We start from the raw sequence: 12202 nt of genomic DNA on the forward strand, positions 1-12202 counted from the left end.
AGAAGGGACGGAGGACTCTGAAACTTCTTCCAGCCCTTAGTCAACATGAGGGTGAGTAGATAATGAGCGAAATATCATTCTAGGGTGAACTATCCCTTTAACAATGAAACGCTTTGTGCTACGTTGTTCACAGCTGGAAACTGAGTGAAAGTGGTTTTTACATCACAGTAATATTTGTACACTGCAAAAACTCAAATATCTTACCAAGAATATTTGTCTCATTTCTAGTCAAAACAAATCTCATAAAAAGTAGCTTGTTTACTTCTTTCAAGCAGATTTTTCTTCCTTATTAAAAGCACAAAAAACTTGCTCCACTATCAGATTTTTCTACTTATTTCAAGTGAAAATGAGTTTGAAACAAGTGAAAATGATCTAAAAACAAGTTGATTTTTAGGTGATGAGTCTTATTTTAAGTGGAAAGAGTTTAGTTTTGACTAGAAATGAGACATTTTGACAAGAAATGAGACAAATATTCTTGGAAAGAGTTTGAGTTTTTGCAGTGTAGAACCTGGAAGTCTTCCGTAGATGTAGTGGAATCTTCAATGTAAAATATAAATATAATAATAATACTAATAGTGTAAAAGGGCCATTGTTGTGGTTCGTGCTGTAATTCCATGTCCCATCTGTTACATAACGTGCTTCATTCAGACAGATGCTTCTCATATTTATTCTGGTTTTACTTTCACATATCAAACATTTGCTGCGGCTGAATTTTTGCATCTTTGTAGCGACACTCAAGTTGTTATTGATGTACATATTATTCACTGTGTGTCCGATTTAAATACAACTACTGTAAGATGTTGTATCTACATGTTGAAGCTATGTAATCAAAAATATTTAAAATATATCAGTCATAAAGTAAATTTTGATGAATTGAAGCTTTAATCACATGTTTTAATAATGAGTGTACTGAGCATGAAGCTTTTATATTAATATTCAAATGCCTTAAAACATTGTACAGAAAACTTGTGTTTCTTGTTTTTGTTTCACACAGAATCAAATGAACAAAGTCATTAAACTTGACCTGCTGTGTCATTTATATACATGTTTAGAGGCTTGTTAATATGTTTATAGAGACAAATGATACGACTGTTTATAACCATGACAGTGACCAGGGAGGGACACACAGAACTGACCATCCATCTATCTATCTATCTACCCATCCATCCATCCATCCACTAATACCCCGGCTGTTCAGATAGACCATCAACTAAAGAAATGATCATGTTGTTTTTTATGTGATTAACTGACTGCACTTCTCACGGCGACTCAGACCTTTTGGCCTGAGCAGTAAAATCATGTTTTACACCTTTGACAACGCCATTTATTTTATATACAGATGAATGCAGAAGCGTTAGGCAAGGCAGCTACCCAGTCAAATTCTCTGATGACACTGCACTGCTGTCTCTTCTTCAGGGATCTGAAGCAGGACATGGGGGGGGGGGCTCTGGTTGATTTTGTTTCATTGTGACTGATTTTAGACGCAACAAACTCCCAGCTGCAGATAGCACCATCCATGGCAAAACTGGAAAGAGTTCCTTCATATAAATATCTAGGCACCTTTTTTTGATGAGAAGCTGAAATTTGATGTGAACACTGCAGACATCGTGAAGAGAGGGCAACAGAGAATCCATCTTCTCCACAAACTGAACTCTTTCTGTCTGACAGAAAAAGAATCAGTCTTTTATCGAAAGTCTCCTGTGTTTCTCCTTCATCTGCTGGTTTCCCAGCCTCACACTGAAAGATAAAAACAGCTTGTACAGCATTATAAAAACATGTTCCTAGATCACAGGAGTGAAGTTTAGGGACCTGAACAGTTTTTGTGACCAACGGACTCTGAGGAAAGTAAATAATATCTTGTCTTCTCCTGGTCACGTGCTGTCAAGTGAATTCTCTCTGTTGCCCTCAGGTCGTCGCTATATCTCACCTGTCTGTAAGACGAACCGCTTTTTAAAATATTTTATCCCCTCTGCTATTCGTCTATTAAATTCTTTCCTTTTACCATGTAATCTTATTGGTCAACATGTGCAACCTATGTATTTATTCAACTATTGATCCCTGATGACACTTGTCTATTCTATTTATTTACTCTACCTTATTCCCTATCTATTCATTGTGTGTACAGTGTTTTTGTACTGTGCCAGTATGTACGCTGCTGAAACCAGTTTCCCCTGGTGGATTAATACAGTTGTCTGAGTTGTGGGGAGTGTGATGATGAGGAACAGTTTGGATTAGCAGCCAGTAAATCCAACATTGAAAAGATAGAGAGCAAAAACTACCAGTCCAGTAGAGACAGCTGTACAAAATCAATCACAAAGAATTGTATGTGATCATTCACATATTCTGCATCATGAACATGAACTCTCTCACCACCTGGAAGATGATACAGAACTCATATAAATATAAATAGGTACATTTCTCCCACATGGACTGCTCTGCTTCATGTCCTCAACAACTTTTATACTAGAAGGTTTTAGTTGTGTTGTAGTTGTGTTGGCTACTGTGGCTCTGGACTAAGTCACTTTAAGCAGACATGGAGTCATGACAGTCCATGGTGCAATGTACTACTATTATTATTAAAGGGATAGTTCAACATTTAGTCAGATCCTCCTCTCACCATAACCCCTATAGTCACAGCAGTAGGTTTGTTACCTTTAATTATCGGTGCATGTTGTTTTGAGCTCTGCAGGGCAGAGACAAAGGCTACGCATTCATCTCTAAAACAACTCTGTGTGGTAACGTTGTGTTATTATCTCATAGCGTGGTGAATGTGCAGCTCACAACTTGTCCACCAGAGCGTTGTGGAGTTGTTGGATTGTGTATTCAATGAGTTTGATGAGGGAAACCAAGAAATCCCATAATGAGCCTCCGTAGCGTAGCTCTGAGCAGCTCACGGCTCTGCTCCGCCGTTCTAAAAACAGCTTGCACCGACAATTAAAGGTAACAAACCTACTGCTATGACTATAGGGATTATGGTGCGAGGAGGATCTGACTAAATGTTGAACTGTCCCTTTAAGGAGAGTGTGTGTTTTATGTGTTTATATGTTGTGTTGTGCAGCTGGACAACAGAATAAAGTCAGAAGCTGCTTCGTCCCAACAGTGAGTTCCTTTAATGTAAAACCATGAGACACCGACGGATCAACCAAACCAGTTTACAGAGACAAAGACACACAACGCCCCGAGACTGTGACCCACAACCACCAAACACACACACAGACACACACCCTCCCTCTCTGTGCTCGGTCTAAGAGGCGGCGCCAGCAGCAGCAGCAGCAGCAGCAGCAGCGTCCACGGTGTGATGCAGCACCATGTGATCCCAGCCCACCGTGGTCAGAGTGTTGGAGCCGCCGTGGAGCCACGACACCGACGACACAAAGTCCTGGTGCCTCCGGTCCCGCAGCCTGCAGCACGGGCAGCAAAGGGTTAAAGGTTAAAGGTCAGGGGGTCATACACTGTAAAAACTCTACATCTTTCCAAGAATATTTGTCTCATTTCTAGTCAAAACTAATCTCTTTCCACTTAAAATAAGACTCATCATCAACTTGTTTTTAGATCATTTTCACTTGCACACATGGCCAACTTGCAGAATTTCGGTACTAGACTACTTTCAAGCAAAAAAATGTTTTGTTTGAAAAAGGTTGAGTACCGAAACGTTGCAATAAATTCTGCAAGTTGGCCATGTGTGCGGGAACTCTTCTTTGTTTAATTTGGACTTAATTGTCACCCTCTGACACACCTGCCAAGGAAATAGATGTGCAAAGATTTTGGCTTTAACTTGAAATAAGTAGAAAAATCTTAGAGAAAAAAAGTTTTTTTGTACTTAGAAGTAAGAAGAGAGAAAAACTTGCTCCACTATCAGATTTTCCTACTGAAAATCTGCTTGAAAGACGTAAAAAGTGTCTAAAAACAAGCTACTTTTTAATATATAACTATGTATGTATATGTATAAATGTACTTATTTTAGGTATAATTAGATTAGTTTTGACTAGAAATAAGACAAATGTTCTTGGTAAGGTATTTTTTTGCAGTGCAGAGCTTCATTAAACAGGAGGTGGATGGTATTTAGTATTTGGATGGTGTGTATGTGCAGAGACTCACACTTCACGCAGCTCAGCGTCCATCACGGAGACGGAGCAGTCGTCGCTGACGGCGGCCAGCAGGGGGGTGCTGGGGGAGACAGGTTACCATGGTTACAGGATGGTCAGGAGGAGGAGGGGGAGACAGGGTTACCATGGTTACAGGATGCTCAGGAGGAGGAGGAACTCAGACTCCACGAGACAACCACAGGAAACGACCCGTCAAGTTCATCAGTGGAGATAATTCTGACATTATGACATTTTCTGAACGGTTCAGATAAATAACTGATCATTAAAGCTTCAGTAAGCGATCCGGTGGTTTTGTCTAACTTCCTGTCAGCAGATGGAGTTAGCAGTCCCCGCCCTCGTCCCTACGTCACCACATTCAGGCGCATCCCTTGGCTGCACACACAGAGCGGACTGCCCCTTTATGCCGTTCTCTCTCCTCATTGGATAAAGGTTGTAGGATACAAGGAAAGTTTTCTCCTGGGCTCAGAGCAGAGCAGAGTGACTGACAGACCCGTGTTTCAGACCAAACACTCTATAGAAGTGATTGCTGTCGGAAGATACAACTATTTAAGACTTAGATTAACACAAACATTCACCTGACTTCTGCTTTAAATATATATATATTTTTATATCTAGAGGCAAAAATAACAAATATTGTAAATGCAGTGCTAAGATCTCCATGGGGATGATAATATAACTCAGGTTTTAATCAGTGAGAGATCGTCAAGTGAAGAGTGGATCTAGGAGAGTTTCTGATTGAGCCACAAGGCACATTAATGATGATAATTATTAAAATAATAATTATTGTTGCTCAAACATCACAAGGCCGACTGGTTTCTGTTATTAAAGTGGTTTAATGAACCCGGTTCAACTTTACCTCTGTTATTCTCTTTATTTCTCTGTTTGTTCTTTTCTTTTTCCACCAGTTATTATCAGCGTTTTCCTTTTCCTGTTGTACTTCACTACAAAATACTACACACATCCTGTGGGATTACTCTAATGTCTAAAGATCAATATGTGTAATGGGATGTTCATTAATAATCTGTTCCGTCCTGCGATAAAATATAAAAATAAAACTTTATCACTGTGACTTCGTTCCCACGTGTCACAGTTTGATTAACGGAGGAAAGTGTGAGACACTTAGTTGTATAGTTGAATGTGTTAACAGATGAACATGTAGCAGCTTTAAAGCTTCACATGTATCCTGTTACTTCTCCCAGTAGAGTTTCTAGAGTAGAGTCTCAGTAGAGTCCCAGTAAAGCTTCAGTCTGTTTCAGTAGAGTCTCAGTGAGGTTAACGTTCAGTCTGACCTGTGAGAGGAGAAGGCCAGGCCGTTGACTCTGCGGCTGTGAACCGGCTCCATCCGGACCGGTTCTGTTCCCTGGAAATCCTTCACGGAGACTCGGCCCAGCTCGTCACCTAGGAGACGGGACAGGAGGACAGGATGAGGTCAGAGGTCAGAGGTCAGGGGTCAGAGGTCAGAGGTCAGAGGTAGACAATAAGGGACATTTGCCACTGGTGCTCCTGTGTCAGTCAGAGGTCAGTGAACTCACCAACAGCCACGGTGCTCCTGTGATGCGGGTGCCAGGCTGCAGTGGTGGGGGAGCAGCTGGAAGCCCCCACATCTGGAAACATACAACATCTGTCACCATGACGACAACCACCACCACAACAACAACAACACCACCAGCACAACAACAACAACAGCTGCTCACCGATCCTAGACGCTGGTTTGTTGGACTTCCTCCGGTCCCACAGCAGCACACGGCCGTCCTGTAACAACACTACAGTCACACACTGTCTCTTTACAGTGAACTGTCCCTTTAAAGGACAGTCATACACAGTCTCTTTGCTCTGAGTCTCTTTACAGTGAACTGTCCCTTTAAAGGACAGTCATACACTGTCTCTCTGCTCCGAGTCTCTTTACAGTGAACTGTCCCTTTAAAGGACAGTGATACACAGTCTCTCTGCTCCGAGTCTCTTTACAGTGAACTGTCCCTTTAAAGGACAACTCCAAGCTGATCCAACCTGGGCTCTGGTTTCCTAAAGTTTATAGTTTCTAAACCAGCAGTGATCAATAAGTGGATCACTACGGTCGTGTTGTGGATCAGTGACATTCAACATGTTCTGGTTTTTCTCCTCTGGACTCGAGTCGATCGATGATCAGTGATTGAAACGACGATCGGTAATAACTGTTTTCTTGTTGTAATAAAACACGTTGTGTAGATTAGAGGCAGCTGCTGCAGCTGTGCAGTGTTGCATCCAGCTGTGGAGCGCTGCACATCTGGATGCAGCAGCTGCTCCTCTCTGCTGCTGCTCAGATCTTCACATGTTGAACAGTTTGAATGTGTAGATGTTATTTTCACTGTCTCCTGTCCTGCAGTAGTTGTGTCTGTCCCTGCATCGCCACGGCAACGTAGAATGTTCAGACTGTTTACATCCCATAAAACCACTACCGTATTTATTTCACATGTTTGGAAACAGAGCAGTGATACAAAGTCTCACTCAGAGTGTTTACAGGTCTGAAGCTCCTGTTTGTTTCATCACAGAGAATACTTCACTTCACTTGATCTGTAAACACTCTGAGTGAGACTTTGTATCACTGATCTGTTTCCAAACATGTGAAATAAATAGTGGTTTTATGGGATGTAAACAGTCTAAACATTCTACGTTGCTGTGGCGATGCAGGGGACAGGAGACAGCAAGAAGAAAACCTAAACATTCGTTCTGTTGGAGCTGCAATGTTAGAAACTAGAGCCCCAGGTTGGATTAGAGTGGAACTGCCCTTTAATAACAGGATTTACTGTAAAACCAGGTGGGGTTAGAGTGGAACTGCCCTTTAATGATCTGTATTAACATGTATTGATTCTTACTTGACCACAGGAGATGAAGAGAGACTCGTCTGAGGGGCTGCAGGCCACGCAGCGCACCGGCTCAGTGTGGGCTGAGAGGAAACACACACACACACACACACCGTTACCATGGTGATGACGTCACCGCTGACACGTCACAGCAACACACAACCAACGGGACTCTCTGTTCTCTAATAACACGGTCCAACAGCAACAAACGATGCTCTGTGGTTCACAACCTATCATTAGTTTAGTTTACTCAATTAGCATTTAACTTAAAGGGATAGTTCAACATTTAGTCAAACTGGCCCATTGCCATAACCCCTATAGTCATAGCAGTAGGTTCGTTACCTTTAATTGTCGGTGCAAGCTGTTTTTAGAACGGCGGAGCAGAGCCGTGAGCTGCTCAGAGCTACGCTACGGAGGCTCATTATGGGATTTCTTGGTTTCCCTCATCAAACTCATCAAATACACAATCCAACAACTCCACAACGCTCTGGTGGACAAGTTGTGAGCTGCACATTCACCACGCTATGAGATAATAACACAACGTTACCACACAGAGTTGTTGTAGAGGGAAATACAGAGACTGTTGAAGAAAAACTGTCCCTGAAGGCAACGCGCATCAGAGGTTTTACATGAATTTCCCTCTAAAACAACTCTGTTAAAGGTAACGAACCTACTGCTATGACTGTAGGGATTATGGCAATGGGCCAATTTGACTAAATGTTGAACTATCCCTTTAAAGTCTGATGATAATAATCTAATATGAAACATGCAGCAGGTTTCTCTCACCGCTGTAGGTGGTGACCACCGTTTCCTGACTCAGATCCCAGACCTTGATCCTGTTCAGACAGAGAAGAGACACAACAACAGGGTTACACAACAACAACACAACTCTGAGTCCAGCGGAGGAAATACTGTGAATCTGGATTCAGAGAGATTATAAAACTAAACTGGGACAGAGTTGGATGCTGCATCTCCTCTCAGAGTGAAGGTCTGACAAATAATTGGCGTTTGGTAATAGTTTATTCTGTTTAATCTTACATTTTTGCACTTTTCACTTTGGTTTGTCCAAGCCAGGATTTAAGTTTCCTTTGTGTCTCATTAGGAGGTCTGTTGTTCTGTTGTTTCAGCTGCACCGTATTGCCAGTTCATTTGTAGTTATATGAAGTCGACCTCTTTCAGGGCCCTTGTCTTGAGTTGTAAGTTTGATTCTGTTGTTTTTTTGGGGGTAAAATAAAAACCCACTGACAGGAACGTATAACTCTCATGTTGAGATTACAGAAGGAAAAGAGGAAAGACACGTGTAGCTGAAGCAGCAGCTGAACTGTTGTCAACACTGTGGAGGAAAGAGTCTCATCCTGTCACCAGTGTTTTCTATGTGGAGCATTTAAAGGGGAATTGGCGTTTTTTACAATCTGGACCTTATTTCTAGCATAAAATCTGATCATTTACGGCTCATTCTGATAATAATCATTCTGCTTCGGCATTCGGGTCCATTTTTATCTCAACCAGCCGGAGCTTTAGTGAGTCCAGGTTGAGGAGAGGAAGCCTGTGGAAGCTGAACTTCATCCAGCTGCTCATTTTGTTCTGACAAGTCAGAAACACACAGAAACAAACCGTAGCATTAGCGGTAGCAACAAGCTCAGAGATGACATCATCCAGGTCAGAGGTCAGCAGGTCAACCTACAGACCCCGGATGTTGATAACAGCTAACCCCGGACTCAGAGGGGAATAGCACTAGCCTATCAGAACTAAATATTGGTGGGGCGGAGTTTAGCTCAGTTGGTAGAGCACCCGCCCCGTGTGTTGAGGCTGTAGTCCTCGCTGCGGGCGGCCCCGGTTCGGGTCCCGCGTCGGACGTCCCTGTCCTGCATGTCATTCCCCCCATCTCTGCCTCCCATTTCCTGTCACACTCTCAACTGTCCTATCTAATAAAGGCATGAAAAGCCAAAAAATATACTTAAAAAAAAAAAAAAGAACTAAACATTGGTGAAATGAAGGAGTTTCTCTGCAGATAATGTGTTATTTAGAGGCTGCATTCTGCTGCCCTGTAGACTCCATTATACGGATATACGCGCCTCTCGGCTGGAGCTCATTTCATCACAACCACTTGGAATGACACCAAAGTTATCTGGGGGAGGAAATGATCGGAGTTTAGGATAGAAATAAGGTCCAGGTTGTAAAAAAAAAAACAGGCAATTCCCCTTTAATGTGACTGAATGTTTGTATATGACCTGAAAGAGTGTTTCCTTCAGCTGTAGATGTGTGTGTAGATGTGTGTAGGTGTGTGTGTAGATGTGTGTAGATGTGTGTAGGTGTGTGTGTAGATGTGTGTAGATGTGTGTAGATGTGTGTAGGTGTGTGTGTAGATGTGTGTGTAGATGTGTGTAGGTGTGTGTGTGTGTCTCTGACCTGCAGTCCATGCTGCCGGTGACGGCGGCGTTGCCCCCGACGACGGGGCTGACGGTGGTGACGATGTCATCGTGCTCGGTCCTGGTGAAGCTGTTGACCAGCAGCCGCTCGTCCTCGGCCAGTTCCCACAGCTCCAAGGCCCCTGCACACACACACACACACACACACACACACACACACACACACACACACACACACACACACACACACACACACACACACACACACACACACACACACACACACACACACACACACACACACCACACACACACACACACACACACACACACACACACACACACACACACACACACACACACACACACACACACACACGACCACAGCGTTAGTATAGTAAATAGTAAAAAGTTGTTTTTCTTTAATTGAGAAGAAACTGGTAAAATTACTAAAGAATTCTAGAAAAAGTGGTAACATTTTTCAAAAAAAGTTGAAACATTTCTAGAAAAAAGTGTTAAAAATTCTCACAAAAAAAGTTTAAATATTTGTAGAAAAAAGTGTTAAAATGTAGCTTTTTTTTTTTTTTTTAGAGAAATCCGGTAAAATTTCTCAGAAAAAGTGGTAAAATTTCTAAAAAAAAAAGTTTGAGAAATCATACTAAAAAATTTTAAAGAAATGCTAGGAAAAGTGGTTTCCAAAAGAGTAAAAACAGTACTATATAGTAAATAGTAAAACGTTTGTTTTTTTTTAATTGAGAAGAAACGGGTGAAATTCCTCAAAAAAGGGGGGGTCAAACAATAAGACAAAAAGGGGTGAAATTTCTTTAAAAAATAGTAAAAAAGTAAAACAGAAAAATTGAGAAGAAACTGGAAAAATTCTGGGAAAAGTGTTAAAACTTCCAGAAGAAGTTGTGTAGCCCCGTGAAGCGTGTGTGTGTCTCACCTGAGTCTGACGCCACGACGACGCTCTTCTCCGACGCCCATTTGGCCTCAGAGACGCCGGCCTCGGTCTGAACGCCGGCTCGGCAGAATCCCTCGTTAGGGGCCTGGTCCGGGTCCGAGTAGATCCAGACCGATCCCTGCCAGCTGCGTCCGGAGAGACTAGAGGCAGCCAGGAGCAGCACACCATCTAATATATACATAAATATATATGTAAATATATATGTAAATATAACTATAATATATATATAAATATATAAATATAAAGACAGGCTGAGGCAGTAGATCCAGACTGATCCCTGCCAGCTGCGTCCAGAGAGGCTAGAGGCAGCCAGGAGCAGCACACCATCTAAAATATATATAAAATATATACATAAATATATACAAATATAATATATAAATATAAAGACAGGCTGGAGGCGGCCAGCAGCAGCACATCATCTACATATATAGAAATATATACATAAATATATATAAATATAACTATAATATATAAACATAAAGACAGGCTGGAGGCAGCCAGGAGGAGCACACCGTCTAATATATACATAAATATATATGTAAATATATATGTAAATATAACTATAATATATATATAAATATATAAACATAAAGACAGGCTGGAGGCAGTAGATCCAGACTGATCCCTGCCAGCTGCGTCCGGACAGGCTGGAGGCAGGTAATGCTCCTCCTCACTTTCTGATTATTTGCTCCATTTGCTCTGAATGCAAAGATATCAGTTTCTTATTAATGTGGCCTGATGCAGTGAATCTGGTTTTGTTTTGTTTTGTGGGTCTTTATTTTGTGCAGTTTGATATTTATTCACTTTAGTGAACATGCTCTGAATGCAGAGATGCATTAGAAGTCAAATATATCATTTTGTTGGTCTCCATTTTGTGCAGTTTGATATTTTTTTATTCACTTCCGTACATGCAGTTGTCATGGTAACTCCTCAGTTTCATTCATGTGCTCTGAAATGCACTTTGCTCAATAAAGAGCTAAATGAGTTTTTAAAGGCTTAAAAAATAAAAAATCTTGGTTTGAATTCTATAAAAGTGGGTCGCGACTTAAAGACCATGAGAATGTGGAGCCCAGAGTGACACTAGTTGAGAACCGCTGGTCTATATCACAGGCTGCGTATGCACATGCAACCAGCTGCTAAACCTCGTATCTTCTCCTCTGACCAGCAGCCAGAGATGATCAGACCTACTGAACATGTTGACTGTCTGCTACCTGAGCACGTGCAGCAGCATCATCATTCTCACCTGAGCGGTAACTAGTGTGTTGAACATGTCTCTCACCTGTCCGGTACTGAGCGGAGCTGAGGTGTCTCTCCATGCAGGCCGGGGCGTTAGGAGGGATGTTCCAGCGCTTCTCTTTCACCATGGTGGTGTCCACCGAGCTCTTCATCCACAACCACCGAGCTGAACCTCCTCTGGTCTGCAGACTGGTTACCTGGCAACCTGGCAACCTGGCGACCGTTACCTGGCAACTAACTCTCACCTGTGGTCTCTGTTCCCGCTGAAACAGGTACAACTCGCTGTGTGTGAGTGTTGTGTGTCTGTGTGTGTGATGTTACTGACGATGAATGAACCAAACACATGAACACATGGACCGACACACACACTTCCGGTTCCGGGTCTCCCTCTCTGCTGCTGCAGCGCCGCCTGCTGGACGGAGGCAGTTACACACTGTAACACACTGCTACACACTGCTCAAAACCATAACCAGAGTAAAAATACAATGAAATGAAACAATAAATGAATTAACAAAGAAAGAAAGAAAATGTAATCCTTTCTATCCACCGTGTTCTACTGAGATAGGCCTAACTACTGGACAGTCACTCTGCACTACAACATTCTGCACAATAACTTATTTAGTAGTATTTTGTATATATCTTTATTCTATTCTTTTATATAATATTCACCCTGTATAGTAAATAGAAGGC

At 42.0% G+C, this 12202-nt stretch overlaps 1 protein-coding gene across 1 annotated transcript; it reads right to left on the reverse strand.

Moving 5' to 3' along the window:
• Nucleotides 1-3094: 3094 nt before the first annotated feature.
• wdr77 (WD repeat domain 77) lies at nt 3095-11855 on the reverse strand. Its single transcript, XM_085777954.1, has 10 exons — nt 11556-11855; nt 10259-10444; nt 9356-9497; nt 7733-7782; nt 6959-7029; nt 5801-5858; nt 5639-5710; nt 5396-5504; nt 4099-4167; nt 3095-3401 (listed from the first exon to the last, which is right to left on the reverse strand). Exons 1-10 carry the CDS (start codon nt 11662-11664, stop codon nt 3245-3247), a joined length of 1023 nt encoding a protein of 340 aa, XP_085634080.1. The 5' UTR covers nt 11665-11855; the 3' UTR covers nt 3095-3244.
• Nucleotides 11856-12202: the final 347 nt, after the last annotated feature.

This window comes from Trachurus japonicus, chromosome 5 (assembly GCF_045865225.1).
Source record: "Trachurus japonicus isolate A0001 chromosome 5, Traja_1.0".
NCBI classification, from domain to species: domain Eukaryota; kingdom Metazoa; phylum Chordata; class Actinopteri; order Carangiformes; family Carangidae; genus Trachurus; species Trachurus japonicus.

Coding starts and splice junctions, on each gene's coding strand:
- wdr77 (XM_085777954.1), bottom strand. CDS start 11,664: ATGAAGAGCTCGGTGGACACCACCATGGTGAAAGAGAAGCGCTGGAAC. Junction 9,498..10,258: donor CGTCGTGGCGTCAGACTCAG/GTGAGACACACA, acceptor GTGTGTGTGCAG/GGGCCTTGGAGCTGTGGGAA. Junction 5,505..5,638: donor CAGGAGCACCGTGGCTGTTG/GTGAGTTCACTG, acceptor CCCGTCTCCTAG/GTGACGAGCTGGGCCGAGTC.